Source organism: Oryctolagus cuniculus, chromosome 4 (genome assembly GCF_964237555.1).
Source record: "Oryctolagus cuniculus chromosome 4, mOryCun1.1, whole genome shotgun sequence".
Classification (NCBI taxonomy): Eukaryota; Metazoa; Chordata; class Mammalia; order Lagomorpha; family Leporidae; genus Oryctolagus; species Oryctolagus cuniculus.
The window spans coordinates 147,682,840-147,701,847 of NC_091435.1; the positions used below are offsets into that span (position 1 = coordinate 147,682,840).

Below are 19,008 nucleotides of genomic sequence, written 5' to 3' on the forward strand. Positions count from 1 at the left end.
CTCTCTCTTTCTCTCTGTCTCCTGACCTCTCTCTCTCTCTCTCTCTTACGCTCTCTTTCTCCCTCTTTTTCCTTCTTTGCCCCTTCCTTCCAGTCTATCAGGTTTCTCCCAATAAACTTTCCCTTACTCCAGTGTTTGGTGTGTTTTGTGGCAGCCTTACACAGAGAGACTTACAGTACTGCTTGCCAGTTATACTACACACAGACACCCGCATATAGCCACTCACACAGTACTTTTTCAATGCAATTCTGCCATGCTTTCTTTTCTGTGAGTTGTTTTGTTCTTCTCAATTGCATTTTTGGTTCAGTAGAAATAGATACAGCTACCTTGTTCTGCTATCCATTGATGTTATGTCCCATTGTATGGATGGATCATAGTCTATAATCCCCTTCTGGGCATTTGTGTTGTGACCCAATTCCCCCTGCTATGAACCACTTTCTTACATACAACTTTATATATATGAACTGGCATTCCAGTATTTTTGTTAACTGGAAGTTCAAAACAAGTACATTAATGATTTCCTTCTAACATTAAGCCTCTGCTAGTTTAGGCTTACAGCATAATTTTCCAATAATGAAAATTTAACTTCTTCTCCCTTCCCCAATATTGAAAAACGATTTTCTTATCCCATTACATTCACTTACAAAATTACACCTATTATCTTTGTTGGGAGTGGGTGTTCTTCTCTTTAATCTCTTGATTCTAAAGAGAACACAATTAATGTCTAATTTACTGCTATACCAACATTGCAGAAATGAATTTTACTGATTGAGTAATGCCTGAGCTGCAGACTGGAATTGAAGGTAAGATTAGAATCATACATCTTTAGAATTAGTGGCAACGTGGTAACGTGTCTCGCCACACGTGTGCACATATGCACAGGCACCTCCCTTTCCTGAAGTAGACCAGTTCTCTACATAGCCAAGCTTGGAAAAGCTGGGAGTCATCATGGCAGGTGGAAGACCTGCCTTTCCAGTTACTTCCTACATGACAAGTCACCCCTAAAAGGAGCCCACTTTTCTCCTCTGTAAAACAGTGACAGTGAAACCCATTGCAGAGGGTGACTGATGGGACCAGGTATGCTACAATGATGAACCTGCTGTAGGTGAGGGACTGGAGGGGTGGGCTGTATGGGGGGTGGGGGGTTCCAGCAGAGCTGCTAGAGGCAAGAGCAGCAGCACAGTGCCGCCCTCAGGCAAGCAGATCCTCCAGAGGCCAGAGCCAGCCAGTACCTGCCTACCTGTCTGGACTCTGCTACATCTGTCCAGTAGCCAAGTACTGTTCCAGTGCCTTGCTTCATTAATCATTGTCCTCTACCTTTGTGTGTGTGTATGTGTGTTGTGTGAGTTTCTGGTTAACCCCTCTCCATCTCTACTCAGACTGAACCTTCCGCATTGAAGTCAGTTTCCCATTTGGTGCCTGAACCAGCTCTGAGCATCATTTATGTCAGCTCTCACTAAATTCCTGGAAATTTCAACAACTCTCAGAGAAGTGACAGCTGTTTCTGACCACAAATGCTCAGAATGAGTAAGTGGCTGGCAAAAGATCAGCCTTGGTGTTTGGGGATGAAGACACAAGTCAAAGAGGGGGAAGCACAGGGCTTGGGTCCTGTCGCACAGGCAGGACAGCTGCCGTAGGTAAGCAGGGAAGTGAAGCCTCTAGCAGTCAACCCAGGAGCTAAGCCCCACGGCAGCACCTGGTCTGCATTTCAGGATCCTCTGTCACAGTGGGGTTCAAGGCACAACTGATGAAGACTGATGGCCCCATCTTTGGAGTTCCTGGCTCAGTATGTCTGAAGCTCAGCCCAAGAATTTTCATCTTCAACAAACTGCCAGGGGATGCACTCCAGAGAACACACCTGAGAGTCACTCTCTGTCTGGTTTCCAAGGACAGATCTGGGCTCTCTCTGCCCATCTGGAGACACAACCTGTCCCTTAGTGGCACCCTCCTACTTAAAGACCAGGTTGGCTCCCCTGCTGTCAGGTCCCAGCTGCCTACCAGTGAAATAGAGGCATGGGAGGTTCCCAATGACTCTCCTCTTCCTGCAAGCTCTCCACTTGGCCCCAGACACAGCAGAAAGGGCTCCTGCCCCATGCCAAGCTTCATGCCAGCCAGCAAGGGGGTGCAGCATGTGGAACCAGGAGGGCTTGGGGGCCCAGTCACCCCACGTCTTCCCATGCCCACATGCAGCCGCCTCCTAGCTGCATGGCCCTGAGAAATCCACAAGCCCCACTTTTCTTGTCCACAGAATGCAGGGTGCTGCTGTCCCCGCCCTCCCAGGCTACTGAGAAGACTGAGTAGGGGTTGTGCAAGAGTAATCCTTTGCCAACTGAGAGGTGCTCTCAAGACGCTTTTCATTATTATGGCTCTGGGGTAGATTGGTGCCTTAGCAATGAATGGTGACTTCTTATTGTTTTTTTTTTTTTTTTTGACAATTTTTGTTTATTGTTCAGGCTTTCGACGACTTTCGCCAACCACAAATTTTTACCTGTGAACTGCAGTGCGGCCGATTCTGACTCACCTTCTATGGGTCTGTTCACACACTCAAGCTTCTCGGTGGCATTTGTAGTATCTAAAAATAAGCAGCAGCACAATCAAGGCATCTGGCATTACGTGTTCACATTATTGCATCCATAGCAGTCATGAACTTCTCGAGCTCCAGAGCCAAGAATAAAATCACAGGGCTGTGCCGTAGAAGGCTAAGCCTCCACCTGCGGCACCAGCATCCCTTATGGGTGCCAGTTCAGGTCCTGGCTGCTCAACTTCTGATCCAGCTCCCTGCTAATGTGCCTGGGAAAGCAGTGGAGGATGGCCCAAATGCTTGGGCCCCTGCACACACATGGGAGACCTGGAAGAAGCTTCAGGCTCCTGGCTTCAGATTGTGCAGCTCCGGCTGTTGCAGCCATTTGGGGAGTGAACCAGCGGATGGAAGACCTCTCTCTCCCTCCACCTCTGCCTCTCTATAACTCTGCCTTTCAAATAAATAAATAAATCTTTTTTAAAAAGGTACTATTTGAATCTCTTTTTGCATAACTCCTGCGTCTGTTATCCGACGTGGTTCTGACTTTGGAGAAAGGGGATTTTATCTACTAGCGTCCTACACTCCCACAGTGGTCACTTTGATCTCAGCACCAAGCAACCTTGTTTCCTCATCTTTCTAAGTCCATGGCCAGGGAGAAGAAAACACCAAGGAGCTCCTCCTCCACCTACCGTAGCTCTCTGCCAGGACGGGCACCAGACCACACCGGCCTGCTACGTAGATGAATGCGCCATCCAAGCTAACAGCATCAGCTTCTCCTTTCTGAAGTGAAAAAGCAAATCAATAGCACAACAGTGAGGCTGTCTCCCACCCCCCTGACCCTTGCAGGCTCCCATCCCATTGGCTTCACGTCCTTGTAGTTAGCCAAGCTCACTCAGATCTCTCCCATGGAAATGTGGGGTTTAGAACACTGGACATGCCTTTGGCCTGTTGACTCAGGAACAGGTGCCCAGCAAAGGCCACACTCTGGAAAATCACTGTCCTCCCGTGAGAGCATGCCCTCACCACTCCTTCCTTGTGGTCACTGTCACTCAACTCAATGATCCACATGGCCAGACTTGGGGGATGCATTTAATCTGTTTCTGTGGAACATGCTTCCTTTCAAAAGATGGAGTTCGAATCTGTTGCCAGAATCTTATTAGCATTGTACTCACAGCCCTAGTACAACACACACACATACACACATTTTCAACACATAACTTCTCTAGTTAATAATTCATTAATAATTAACTTATCTTCATCTATTTTTCAAACCCAGAGCAAAAGATGTATTTACTGTCATAGATAAGGTCATTGAGACAAAAACACACATACACCTACACATCCTTGGCTTTTGACCTGCTAACTGGCCCCTGGAAATGTAAACAGCAGGTACTACAGCAGCAACAGCTTAACTGCCATCGCTATGCACCAAGCTCTTTCCTAAGCACTCAACAGTGATTACCTCCTGAATTCCTCACAAACTCCTGCAACAGGCACTGTGATCTCCCCCTTTTATAGATTAGCAAGTGGAAGCGGAGAGAGGTTACACAGTTCATGACCACTAATACTGAGGCAGGTGAATGCCTCAGCTTTGGCTTGCAGCCACTGTGTCACGAGGCGACCCCAAAGCACACATTTGTGAATATATTACTTGGTGCATTTTCTAATCCATAAAATAGGTGGAAAACATTCTTGATAGTCTTGTAAGGATGAAATGATTTAATGCAAGTTAAGAGCTCATAAGGGCTGGCACTGTGGTGCAGTGGCTTAGGATATGGCAGCAATGCTTGCATCCCATGTTGGAGGGCCAGTTTGAGTCTTGGCTACTATGCTTCCAGTTCAGCTCCCTGCTGATGCTCCTGGGAAAGCAGCAGAGGACGACCCAAATGCTTGGAGATCAGACTGGAGCTCTGGGCTCCTGGCTTCTGCCTGGACCAGCCCTGGCCACTGCAGTCATTTGGGGAGTGAATCAGTGGATGGAAGATCCTCCCCCCGACCCTGTAATTCTGCCTTTCAAATAAATAAACAAATCTTTTAAAAAGAGCTCAGAAACTTGTACATAGTAACTCCAGAAATACTTGTATTAGTTTTCATCAATATTAGAAATGATATCAGAGTACACAACACAAAGATTCCCCATCCAACGTTATCTATATTAACAAAGAACTTGGAAACACCTCCAATGTAAATGTTGAGAAATTGATTAAATAAGTTGAGGCAGAAATATTTGGTGGAACCTTACACCATCATTAAAAACACATTTAAATGAACATGTCATCCCCCATGAAAGTGGACCAGCTGTGCTAAAGATTGTAAGCAACAGAAACAATGATTGACATGTGTTGACAACTTACTGTATGACAGGCAGTGTGGTGAGTGCTCAAATTGTAACACGATCAATATGTTGAGCATGACTAGCAGAAACTTCATCAATGGCTTGGTGCCAAAGTTAGGATCTTCCCAAGTTAAGAAAAGCTGTTGTGCAGCCTCTCTCTCTCTCTCTCTCTCCCTCCCTCCCTCCCTCCCTCCCTCTCTCTCTCTTTCTCTCCCTATATAGTCTCTCTCTCTTTCTCTTCCTATATAGATAGATAGATATAATTATACATATTTGTTTTATTCATTACAAAAACATTATCTTCTCATTGATACATGAAATGTAAATCACACAACATCATCATTCAGAAATTAGCCAAGCAGGGAGCCAAGATGGCGGAATAGTGAGGGCGCGCACCGATAGTCCGGGAAAATTTAGTTTAATAAAAGGGGAGTTACGGCAGCCGCAGAAAATAGAACCAAAAAAAAATTGCAGGGGAAACCCTTCTAGATGGAGCAGGCGTGAATCGGAGGACCTACTGGGAGAACAAGGTCGCCCACCCCGCGGAAGCCAAGTCGCGGGACCCAGCCGCAGAAGCCCCAGGATCTGCCCGACAGTGCTCCAAGGGGAGTGCATGCCACACAGACAACAGCGGGGAGACTTGGGACGCTCAGGGCTCCGAGTCCACACATCGGCGCTGGAAGGGGAGGTGAGCTCAATAACCCGAGACATTGGTGGGGAAACGGGGGTTAGAATCTAGAGGGGGGCCGGAAAGTGCAGCAAACTCACTACCAGAAAGAAGGAAAAAAAAGCTTCGGGGTTTTCTTCCCCCTAACCTTGCAAAGGTTACAAGGCTGCAAGGCTTGAAGAATTCCCAAGAGACAAAGAGCAGGCCTCCTCTTTGGATTTACATATCAATGGGGGAGAGTTAAGGAACTGAGTCACTACAATTCAGTAGCCTAGGCAACCCAGTGGGAGTCCAGAGGAGCCAAAGACTGGAAGCTAAATACCATCAATTCTGCACAGCCCTGCCCTGCGGTGTTACTTACCCCCTGAATAAATAAAATAAATAAATAAATAAAAAGAGAGAGATTTACCACGCATAACCTGAGGGTGTCACCTTTGCACACCCTTAACCAGGAAGAACCAGGCAGAGCTCTCAGGCCGCACCCATCTCAAGCCTCAAAGGCTCCTCCAACAGCAGGCAGTCCACTTAACACGGACACAGTATAAAAAAAAAAAAAAAGAAAAAAAAAAACGCACAGTGACGCAAGAAGAATTAACTATGCCGAGTAACAAACACAGAAATAGAGGGAGCAAGATCAACGATGACACTATGATGCCTCCAAATAAGCAAAACACCCCAAGCCAAGAGTATGAAGATGATGAGATAGAAGAAATGCAAGATACGGATTTCAAAAAATTTATGATAAGAACATTTAGAAGTTTTCAAAAGCAAATCCTTGAACTACAGAAATCCTTAATGGACAAGATTGAAAATCTCTCTCGTGAAAATGAAATTTTAAGGAAGAGTCAAAATGAAACTCAGAAACTAGTAGAACAGGAAAGTGTAATAGTCAAGAGAAATCAAAATGAAATGAAGAGCTCAATAGATCAAATGACAAACACATTAGAAAGCCTTAAAAACAGAATGGGTGAAGCAGAAGAGAGAATATCGGACTTAGAAGATAGAGCACAGGAAAACATACAGTCAAACCAAAGAAAAGAAGAGGAAATTAGAAACCTAAAAAATATTGTTGGGAATCTACAGGATACTATTAAAAAAAACAACATTCGAGTTCTAGGAGTTCCTGAAGGCATGGAGAGAGAGAAAGGATTGGAAGGCCTTTTTAGTAAGATACTAGCAGAGAACTTTCCAGGTTTGGAGAAGGACAGAGATATCCTAGTACAGGAAGCTCATAGAACCCCCAATAAACATGACCAAAAGAGATCCTCACCACGACACGTGGTAATTAAACTTACCACAGTGAAACATAAAGAAAAGATCCTAAAATGTGCAAGAGAGAAACGTCAGATTACTCTCAGAGGATCTCCAATCAGACTCACAGCTGACTTCTCATCAGAAACCCTACAAGCTAGGAGGGAATGGCGAGACATAGCACAGGTGCTAAGAGAGAAAAATTGCCAGCCCAGAATATTATATCCTGCCAAGCTCTCATTTGTGAATGAAGGTGAAATAAAGACCTTTCATAGCAAACAGAAATTGAAAGACTTTGTGGCCACTCGTCCGGCCCTGCAAAAGATGCTTAAAGATGTGCTACACTCAGAAACACAGAAACACGGCCATCAATATGAAAGAAGGGAAAGGAAGAACACCTACCAGTAAAAGAGCATGGGAAGCTCAAAGCATATACTAGAAAATATTTCCGGGAAAATGGCAGGGCAAAGTCACTACGTATCAATTGTCACATTGAACATTAATGGTCTGAATTCTTCAGTTAAAAGACACCGTTTGGCTGACTGGCTCACAGAGCACAACCCAACTATTTGTTGCCTACAAGAAACACATCTCTCTAACAAAGAGGCATGCAGACTGAAAGTGAAAGGTTGGAAAAAGATATTCCATGCCAACAGAAACCAAAAAAAAAAAGCAGGTGTAGCCATATTAATATCAGACAAAATAAACTTTAATACAAAAACTGTTAAGAGAGACAAAGAGGGACACTATATAATGATTAAGGGTTCAATTCAACAGGAAGATGTAACTATTATAAATGTATATGCACCTAATTACAGGGCACCGGTCTATTTAAAAGATATGTTAAGGGACTTAAAGGGAGATTTAGATTCCAATACAATAGTACTGGGGGACTTCAATACTCCACTCTCAGAAATAGACAGATCATCAGGACAGAAGATCAACAAGGAAACAGCAGATTTAATTGACACTATTGCCCAAATGGATCTAACAGATATCTACAGAACTTTCAACCCTACATCTACAGACTTCACATTCTTCTCAGCAGCGCATGGAACCTTCTCTAGGATTGATCACATACTAGGCCATAAAGCAAGTCTCAGCAAATTTAAAAGAATTAGAATCATACCATGCAGCTTCTCAGACCACAGCGGGATGAAGCTGGAAATTAGCAACTCAGGAAACCCCAGAAAGTATGCAAACACATGGAGACTGAACAACATGCTCCTGAATGAACACTGGGTCATTCAAGAAATCAAAAGAGAAATCAAAAACTTTCTGGAAGTAAATGAAGACAACAACACAACATATCAAAACTTATGGGATACAGCAAAAGCAGTATTGAGAGGCAAATTTATAGCAATAGGTGCCTATATCAAGAAATTGGAAAGGTACCAAATAAATGAGCTTTCAGCGCACCTCAAGGACCTAGAAAAACTGCAGCAAACCAAACCCAAATCTAGTAGGAGAAGAGAAATAATTAAAACCAGAGAAGAAATTAACAGGATTGAATCCAAAAAAACATTACAAAAAATCAGCCAAGCGAGAAGCTGGTTTTTTGAAAAAAATAAACAAAATTGACACCCCATTGGCCCAACTAACTAAAAAAAGAAGAGAAAAGACCCAAATCAATAAAATCAGAGATGAAACATAACAACAGACACCACAGAAATAAAAAGAATCATCAGAAATTACTACAAGGACTTGTATGCCAGCAAACAGGAAAACCTATCAGAAATGGATAGATTCCTGGACACATGCAATCTACCAAAATTGAACCATGAAGACATCAAAAACCTAAATAGACCCATAACTGAAACAGAAATTGAAACAGTAATAAAGGCCCTCCCAACAAAGAAAAGCCCAGGACCAGATGGATTCACTGCTGAATTCTACCAGACATTTAAAGAAGAACTAATCCCATTTCTTCTCAAACTATTCAGAACAATCGAAGAAGAGGGAATCCTCCCAAATTCTTTCTATGAAGCCAGCATCACCTTAATCCCTAAGCCAGAGAAAGATGCAGCACTGAAAGAAAATTACAGACCAATATCCCTGATGAACATAGATGCAAAAATCCTCAATAAAATTCTGGCCAATAGAATACAACAACACATCAGGAAAATCATCCACCCAGACCAAGTGGGATTCATCCCTGGTATGCAGGGATGGTTCAACATTCGCAAATCAATCAATGTGATTCACCACATTAACAGACTGCAGAAGAAAAACCATATGGTTATCTCAATTGATGCAGAGAAAGCATTTGATAAAATTCAACACCCTTTCATGATGAAAACTCTAAGCAAATTGGGTATAGAAGGAACATTCCTCAATATAATCAAAGCAATTTATAAAAAACCCACAGCCAGCATCCTATTGAATGGGGAAAAGTTGGAAGCATTTCCACTGAAATCTGGCACCAGGCAGGGATGCCCACTCTCACCACTGCTATTTAACATAGTTCTGGAAGTTTTAGCCAGAGCCATCAGACAAGAAAAAGAAATCAAAGGAATACAAATCAAGAAGGAAGAAGTCAAACTATCCCTCTTTGCAGACGATATGATTCTGTACTTAGAGGATCCAAAGAACTCTACTAAGAGACTATTGGAACTCATAGAAGAGTTTGGCAAAGTGGCAGGATATAAAATCAATGCACAAAAATCAACAGCCTTTGTATACACAAGTAATGCCATGACTGAGAAAGAACTGCTAAGATCAATCCCATTCACAATAGCTACAAAAACAATCAAATACCTTGGAATAAACTTAACCAAGGACGTTAAAGATCTCTACGATGAAAATTACAAAACCTTAAAGAAAGAAATAGAAGAGGATACCAAGAAATGGAAAAATCTTCCATGCTCATGGATTGGAAGAATCAACATCATCAAAATGTCCATTCTCCCAAAAGCAATTTATAGATTCAATGCAATCCCAATCAAGATACCAAAGACATTCTTCTCAGATCTAGAAAAAATGATGCTGAAATTCATATGGAGGCACAAGAGACCTCGAATAGCTAAAGCAATCTTGTACAACAAAAACAAAGCCGGAGGCATCACAATACCAGACTTCAGGACATACTACAGGGCAGTTGTAATCAAAACAGCATGGTACTGGTACAGAAACAGATGGATAGACCAATGGAACAGAATTGAAACACCAGAAATCAATCCAAACATCTACAGCCAACTTATATTTGATCAAGGATCTAAAACTAATTCCTGGAGCAAGGACAGTCTATTCAATAAATGGTGCTGGGAAAACTAGATTTCCACGTGCAGAAGCATGAAGCAAGACCCCTACCTTACACCTTACACAAAAATCCACTCAACGTGGATTAAAGACCTAAATCTACGTCCTGACACCATTAAGTTATTAGAGAACATTGGAGAAACCCTTCAAGATATTGGCACAGGCAAAGAATTTCTGGAAAAGACCCAGGAGGCACAGACAGTCAAAGCCAAAATCAACTATTGGGATTGCATCAAATTGAGAAGTTTCTGTACTGCAAAAGAAACAGTCAGGAGAGTGAAGAGACAACCAACAGAATGGGAAAAAATATTTGCAAACTATGCAACAGATAAAGGGTTAATAACCAGAATCTACAAAGAGATCAAGAAACTCCACAAAAACAAAACCAACAACCCACTTAAGACATGGGCCAAGGACTTCAATAGACATTTTTCAAAAGAGGAAATCCAAATGGCCAACAGGCACATGAAAAAATGTTCAAGGTCACTAGCAATCAGGGAAATGCAAATCAAAAGCACAATGAGGTTTCACCTCACCCCGGTTAGAATGGCTCACATACAGAAATCTACCAACAACAGATGCTGGCGAGGATGTGGGGAAAAAGGGACACTAACCCACTGTTGGTGGGAATGCAAACTGGTCAAGCCACTATGGAAATCAGTCTGGAGATTCCTCAGAAACCTGAATATAATCCTACCGTTCGACCCAGCCCTCCCACTCCTTGGAATTTACCCAAAGGAATTTAAATTGATAAAGAAAAAAGCGGTCTGCACCCTAATGTTTATTGCAGCACAATTCACAATAGCCAAGACCTGGAACCAACCTAAATGCCCATCAACAGTAGACTGGATAAAGAAATTATGGGATATGTATTCTTTAGAATACTATACCACAGTAAGAAACAACGAAATCCAGTCATTTGCAACAAAATGGAGGAATCTGGAACACATCATGCTGAGTGAAGTAAGCCAGTCCCAAAGGGACAAATACCATATGTTCTCCCTGATCGGTGACAACTGACTGAACACCAAAAAGGAAACCTCCTGAAGTGAAATGGACACTATGAGAAATGGTGACTTGATCAGCATAGCCCTGACTGCTAATGGACAACTTAATACATTATCCCTCATAGTATTTTTTTTGTCTGTTCTACTTAATATGACTGGTTTAATTCTGTAATTATCACACAGTTATTCTTAAGTGTTGAAAATTAACTGAAATGTGATCCCTGTTAAACATAAAAGTGGGAATAAGAGAGGGAAGAGATGTATAATTTGGGGCATGCTCGGGCTGACTTGCCCCAATTGGTAGAGTTAGAAACATACCACGGGATTCCAATTCAATCCCATCAAGGTGGCATGTGCCAATGCCATCTCACTATTCCAAGTGATCAATTTCAGTTCACAATTGATCATAATGAAAGGACTAAGAGTCAAAGGGAGCACATAAACAAGTCTAGTATCTGCTAACACTAACCGATAGAATAAATAAAGGGGAGAGTGATCCAACATGGGAAGTGAGATACTCAGCAGACTCATAGAATGGCGGATGTCCTAAATAGCACTCTGGCCTCAGAATCAGCCCTAAAGGCACTCGGATCTGGCTGAAAAGCCCATGAGAGTATTTCAGGCATGGAAAGCCAAGACACTCTGGCAAAAAGATCTCTGCGAGTGAGATCCCAGTGGAAAGAACAGGTCTTCAAAGAGGGAGGTGCCTTTCTCTGAAGGGAGGAGAGAACCTCCACTTTGACTATGACCTTGTCTAAACAAGATAAGAGTCGGAGAACTCAAGGGGCTTCCATAGCCTTGGAAACTCATGACTGGTGCATAGGGAGATTACTGATGCCATAAACAGGAGTGTCAATTTGTAAAGTCAACAACAGGAGTCACTGTGCACTTACTCCTCATGAAGGTTCTCTGTCCTTAATGTGCTGTACACTGAGGCTTAATGCTATAACGAGTACTCAAACAGTATATTTCACTTTGTGTTTCTATGGGGGTGCAAACGATTGAAATCTTTACTTAATGTACACTAAACTGATCTTCTGTAAAAAAAAAAAAAAAGAAAAAAAAAAGAAATTATCAATTCCCAACTTGACTCTCACTGGGATTAAACATGACAATAGGTCTGATCTGATTTCATCATCATTTAAAAAAAATCATCTATTATTTTTCACTTTATGTTTCTGTGTGGGAACAAACTGTTGAAATCCTTACTTAAGGTATACTAAGCTGATCTTCTGTATATTAAGATAATCGAAAATGAATCTTGATGTGAATTGAAGAGGAGAGGGAGTGGGAAGGGGGAGGGTTGTGGGTGGGAGGGACGGTATGGGGGGGAAAGCCATTGTAACCCATGAGTCGTACTTTGGAAATTTATATTCATTTAATAAAAGATTAAAAAAAAAAAAAGAAAGAAATTAGCCAAGCAGTTAGGACGCTCGTTGAGACACCCACATCCCACAGCCTAGGTTCAGTTCTTAGCTCCAGTTCCTGATTCTAGCTTCCTACTAAAATGCAGACCCTGGGAGGAAGCAGTGATGGCTTCTGTCATACATGTGGGAGACCTGCATCAGGTTGCCAGCTCTTGGCTTTAGCTCTGACCCAATCCTAGCTGTTGTGGGCATTTGGGGGAGAGAACCCATGGATGGGAAAACTCAAAAAATGTATGGGATAATGATCTCTGAGTGAAGTTTTGAATGATTTTATTTTTCATTTCTTTTCCAGCATGTAGTATCTTTATGAATAGAAACACAATTAAGCACTGAGAAGTCTGATTTGCATTGGCATCCACAATGGGCCCAAGAGGGGCAGAGGAAGATATCTCCCCGCTTCCTATGGCTCCTGCGAAAGATGCCCCTTTGAGCTCCCTGGACTCCAGAGCTGAGTCTCAAGGAGTCTGAGGCTTGGATTGGCTCTGCATTTCTGCCCATCCCCGAGCTGGCGGGGCCCATGGTGCAGGTGCCTTGTAATATGGAGTCTTCAAAGGCAGACTCGGCAGAGGCGCTGTGTGTGTGTGTGTGTGTGTGTGTCCACACCCAGCTGTGGAGGGGGCTCTCCTACCATGATGGCAGCGATGCAGTCCTCAGGGCTGTCTTCTGTGGTGCAAGCCAAGGCGCCCCCGCTCACTGCACTCCACTGATCACACTTGGCCCTCTCGTGGGGGCCCACTGCACACCACTGCACCCTGTGCGAGTCTCCCATACCTAGGATGGGTAGAGAAGACCCAGGGATGGAAAGGAAGCCACAGATGGATCTGGGAGTTTACCGCCCCTGGCTGCAGAGTGGCTCCCACTGACAACAGCAGAGTGGGTGTGTTTCATTCCTGCACACCGCTCCTTCCTGCCTCCTGACCTCAGCTCCTCAGGCATCACCTCCCCTGGGAGGTCTCTCTGAGCCCCCGCCCATCTCAGACCTACTGGGGTTTTCTGTTGCAGGACTGGGCTCCTCTTCCAGGGAGCAGGCTCCAGTTGGCAGCCAGGCAGTCCTGCTTACTCTCCCCTCCCCATGCCTCTACCCCCACTGTGTGCCTTGGTTTAATGTAGTGGCTGCGTGGGACACACACTCAGGTGCTTGGGGCTCAGGACCTATTGGTTGACTTAGTGCAGGGGAAGACAGCAGAAGAAGAAAGAAATGGGCCCACAGGATCCAGTGGGAGGCGCGGGCAGGACTTGTAAGCCTCTGGAATTCCAGCTCTACCCCTGCTGGTCGCAGTGGCCCTGCTCCCATTACAGTCTAGGAAAAACTCATTCCTGACACAGGGTCCAGCTGATACAAAGTAACCAGAGACATCATTACTTCAAGTCTATATAATACAAAGGTCTTCAAAGCCCTTTTGTAGGTGCAGACACCTTGTGTAGCCCTTAAGATGCCATTTGGGATGCCCACATCCCTCACTGGAGTGCCTGAATTCCAGTTCCTGCTGTGCTCTGATTCCTGCTTCTTGCTAATATGCATCATGTGAGGCAAAAGGTGATGACCTAAGTACTTCAGTCCCTGTCACTCCTCGTGGGACATGGGACACCCAGATTGAGCTCCAGGCTCCTGGCTTCATCCTAGCTCAGCCCTGCTGTTGAGAACATTTGGAGAGTGAACCAGTGGACAGAAGAGCACTCCCCTCCCCCCGACCCCAGCCTATCCAATAAATAAATAAGTAACTTTAAATCATAGCTTGCTTTAGGCTCGCATTCACCAGGAATGCCTCTGGGGTGGCCCCACCCCACCCTGCTGCCCAAGAACTACATACCTCTCTTCAATCTCTGAATAGAAGAAACATGCTTGGTGTTTATCTTAGGTGAGACCCTCATAAATCCCTGGGCAGCGTCTGTGAACAGCAGGTCTCTCCCATAGGGTGAACGAAAGAGCTGAAAACCTGACGTGCTGTCTTTTCCGAAGTGTGCCTGTCCAAAGGGGGAAAGAAGCAGTGTAGCCAGGAGACTGGCGTGGGGGAAACCAACCTCAAACCAGACCAGGAGAGCAGAGAGAGGGGACCCTCAGCCATCCTCCCTTTTCCCTGGCCTTGGTCTCCATGCTGTCTACTACTGCAGTCCAAAAATAGTAAACAGAAAATTCTGGAAGTAAGTCATTATAAATTGTTACAGTATATTGTTATAAGAGTTCAGTTCTATTGTTGTCATTACTCTTTGCTGTGCCCAATTTGTACATAAATCTTTATGGTAAATACTACAAATATGAAAAAGCTTAGGCTATGTGAGCTTTGGAAATACTTGTGGTGTCAGGCATGCACTGGGGGTCTCGGGACCTCTCCCTCACAGGTAAGGGAGCAGCGCTATGAGCACCTCTGAGTGACAGCAGTGGCCAAGGCCCTTGGGGGTCCCTGTGGCCCAGGGTCTTCTCCAGTCTCTCCAACCACCAAACAGGCCAGGGACAGCACAATGGGCAGGGGACCTGCCATCAGGAAGCCAGGAGGGCGGGATCCAGCAGACAGGGGGCGCCGGTGCTGCATCTGGGGCATCCATCAGGAATGGAAGGGCATGCAGAGGGCAACAGGAAGTAGCACAGATGATGGTTTCACAGCCTCTGCTCTGTGTGCTATAAGCAGAGAGCAGAGGGAGCGGCCTGTTGGTGACGCGGATCAAGCGTGGCATGGGTCCCTCTCCATCCTGAATGTCTGTGCACTTCCAGAGTGGCAAGAAGACAAGGAGGGAAACCCTCACTCCCAGCGGGGACCCCTAGGCAGAAGAGGGGATGGTGCATGGGATACCTGGGCCCGGTCGAGAAGCTCCCAGATCAGGTCCTCTTTGCCGTCCACACTTCGGGCCACGACTGCATGGGAAGGGACCCGAGCCAGGTGGCACTGCTCATACTCATCCACCGGCTTGCGGGTGTTGTCCGGGCACAGCAGCTCATACCGGTCCCTGTCGGCCTTGTTGGGCAGGTTCTCTGGGGAGGGGAAGCCTAGATGAGCCGAGTGCAGGCAGAGCCAAGAGCCCTGCTCCTCCCTGAGCCCCTCTGACCTGCTGGGGCCCGAGAGAGAACCTTCTGTACAGACAAGGGTCCTGGAGGCTTCTGGCGTGGATCGACTGGTGAACCACCTTGTCGCAGGTGGGCTCAGGGACCCTCCAAGCCCCGATGCCTCTGCGGCTCTGTTAATGGCCATGGGACAGCGGCTCGTTTCCCGCGCACTCGGGCCCAGCCCAGACTGCAGGAGACTCTCTGTGTTCCCCTTCATTCCCTCCTCACAGCAGCAGCATGGGGAGGCCGATAACAGGATTAGCCCATTTCAGAGTGGAGCAAACTGAGGCTCTGAGGGTGAAGTCACTTGTCAGACTCAGGGAGGGTGGGGCTGACAACCCAGGCCCCCGACCCGAGCGGCCACATTCCCCCCGGGGGGTTTGAGCCTGCTGGAGGCAGGGGGAGGGAGCGAGGCCAGAAAGGCCCTCCGAGGAAACCGGCTTGTAGGGTCCCATGGTCTAGGTAGAAGGTGTTGCGGGGTCAACAAATGTGCACGTTAAAGTCCTAACCTCCAGGGCTGCAGAGTGTGACTTATCTGTAAAGAGGGTCCTTGCAGCTGTAATTAGTTGATTTAGGATGAGGCCGTCCTGGAGTTGGTGGGTGGGCAGGGGGTGTACTCTGGTGTGACAGGTGTCTGCATTAGAAGGGCACTGTGGACACAGACCACCATGCACATGGGGACAGTGCCGTTCCCCCACAGAGGTGGAGAGGGGGGAGGAGCACCAAAGAGAGCCGTGGGCCGTGGGGAGCTGAGTCCCCTCTCAGCTCTCCCCACACCTGGGTCTTGGAGTTCTGCCTCCAGAGCTGTGAGATGATGCTTGGTGTTGGTACAGCCACACAGTTTGTGGGGTTTGGCTGGGGTGAGCCTGGCCAGAACAAAGAGGCGTTGTCTGGGGCTGACAAACTCTCTTGTGGAGAGAGAAGAATGAGATCAATGAACGTCCTTGAGAAAGGGTCCCGTGGTAACTCAGTATGTCAGGGAGAACACTCTGTGAATCTTTAGCTCAAAGCATTTCTCGTGATTTGGTTGTGCTAGACTTAAATGAGAAGAATCGGTATGACCTAAGAATGAAACAACCCCCTACCTTGATCAGTCCAGGGCCCAGAGGTGGAAGCCATGGCCCTTAGCTCACCATCAACACTCAATTCCACCCAAAAGCCTAGTGAATTCCCCTAAAATGACCGTAAAGCATTTTTTTTTTTTTTTTGGACAGGCAGAGTGGACAGTGAGAGAGAGAGACAGAGAGAAAGGACTTCCTTTTGCTGTTGGTTCACTCTCCAATGGCCGCTGGCGCACTCTGGCCAGCGCATTGTGTTGATCCGAAGCCAGGAGCCAGGTGCTTCTCCTGGTCTCCCATGGGGTGCAGGGCCCAAGCACTTGGGCCATCCTCCACTGCACTCCTGGGCCACAGCAGAGAGCTGGCATGGAAGAGGGGCAACTGGGACAGAATCCGGCGCCCTGACCGGAACTAGAACCTGGTGTGCTGGCGCCGCAGGCGGAGGATTAGCCTAGTGAGCCGCGGCTCCGGCCCATAAAGCATCTTGCACAACAGCCGGGAAGTGACTCCCAGCGCAGGTGAACCAGGATGGTCTGGGCTGCGTCTCTGTGCCCATAAAGGAAGGAAGTTTTCCAATACTTCAGGGCCAGTGCTGGGGGATGCTGCTCATGGGGACGTGAGCATCTGGAGGACATAAGGACAATGATTTGGGAACGGCTGGTTTCGGGGGTCGAGGCCCATTGGTAACACTGTTGATCACAAGACACCCACCAAGCGCCCAAATGCTAACAGACCAGGGCAAGGAGCAAAAATGAGATGGGGAATTATGGATGGCTGAAGGGGCCTGAGGGACTGGCATCCCATTGCATGTGAGGGAAAGACACGAGGTCGCAAGGAACGAAAACCTGGGTGAAAAGGGAGAGCTTGAAATTCTCCCCGAGGCGCCGGCGCTGTAACGTAGTGGGCTAAGTCTCCACCTCTGGTGCCAGTTTGAGTCCCGACTGCTCCTCTTCTGATCCAGCTCTCTGCTATGGCTTGAGAAAGCAGTGGAAGATGGCCCAAGTGCCTGGACCATTGCACCCATGTGGGAAACCCGGAAGTGAACGAGCAGGGGGAAGACCTTTCTGTTTCAGCCTCTGCCTCTCAAATAAATAAATAAATATTTTAAGTGGAGCAGCCAGAACTTGAACCAACACCCATGTGGGATGCTGGCACTGCAGGTGGCAGCTTTACCCACTATGCTACAGCGCCGGCCCATAAGTAGAATCTTAAAAAAAAAAATTCTCTCTGAGAGAACTGAGCTTAGCACAGTGAATATACATTTGAGTTTTAAACATCTAGGTCAGAACATGATTGCTGTGTCTCAGAGAGTAATTTAATTGGCTACAAAACCCCAAATCTGTTAACATTAACTTAACTGAAGGGCGGTTCTGTGGTGCGGTGAGCAGTCCCTGTTTGAGAAGCAGTTGCTCTGTTTCTGATCCAGCTCCCTGCTAATGTGCCTGCAAAGGGTCAGAAGGTGGCCCAAGTATGTGGGTCCCTGCCATTCACATTGGGAGACCCTGTTGGAGTTCCAGGCTCCTGGGTTTCACCTGGCCCAGATGTGGCTGTTGTAGGCATTTGGGGAGTGAACCAGCAGATGGAAGATATCTCTCTCTCTCTCTCTCTCTCTGTTTTTCAAATAAAAAATAAATAAATCTTAAAAAAAGCCTTGTATAAAATATTATTTTGTTTGCTTGTGGTAAGTTGTCCAAAACTATGGAAAGTTTGGGGTGTTTTTTCATATATTAAAAATAAAGAAGAAACACATTTTTACTCATGGCAATAAAGCATTTGCAACAGATTTAACTGTAGATGGGTTAAGAAGTCCTGAGCCGGCGCTGCGGCTCACTAGGCTAATCCTCCGCCTTGCGGCGCCAGCACACCGGGTTCTAGTCCCGGTCGAGGCACCGGATTCTGTCCCGGTTGCCCCTCTTCCAGGCCAGCTCTCTGCTGTGGCCAGGGAGTGCAGTGGAGGATGGCAAAAGTACTTGGGCCCTGCACCCCATGGGAGACCAGGATAAGTACCTGGCTCCTGCCATCAGATCAGTGCGGTGCGCCGGCCGCAGCGCGCTGGCCGCGGCAGCCACTGGAGGGTGAACCAACGGCAAAGGAAGACCTTTCTCTCTGTCTCTCTCTCTCACTGTCCACTCTGCCTGTCCAAAAAAAAAAAAAAAAAAAAAAAAAAAGAAGTCCTGAAATATTTACAATAATGTACATGTTTAAAATACCTAGGGGATATTTATCATGAAATATTCGAGAATGTGATTCAATTTGTAACTAACATTTCAATGATTAAGAGAGAATTGATTGTTATAACTTGCTTTGTCTTACGAGTTGATACGTGCTGTTTAAATGCTCAGATAATCTGGTGGATTTACAGATGTAAAAAATTGACCACTGAGCAAAGTACAGATGGCTCAACTTATGGTTTTTGACTTTTAGATGGTGCTGAAGGGATATGT

The 19,008-nt window shown here is 46.0% G+C and overlaps 1 protein-coding gene across 1 annotated transcript in view; it reads right to left on the reverse strand.

Moving 5' to 3' along the window:
* Positions 1 to 19,008, reverse strand: part of LOC100345698 (inhibitor of carbonic anhydrase) — a 48,923-nt gene that overhangs the window by 14,837 nt on the left and 15,078 nt on the right. The window contains exons 7-11 of the mRNA XM_008266203.3: positions 15,256 to 15,434; positions 14,278 to 14,431; positions 13,095 to 13,237; positions 3,211 to 3,301; positions 2,522 to 2,572 (exon numbers count right to left, since the gene is read on the reverse strand). Of these exons, the coding sequence (XP_008264425.3) occupies positions 2,522 to 2,572; positions 3,211 to 3,301; positions 13,095 to 13,237; positions 14,278 to 14,431; positions 15,256 to 15,434 (618 nt within the window). The remainder of the gene's footprint in view (positions 1 to 2,521; positions 2,573 to 3,210; positions 3,302 to 13,094; positions 13,238 to 14,277; positions 14,432 to 15,255; positions 15,435 to 19,008) is intronic.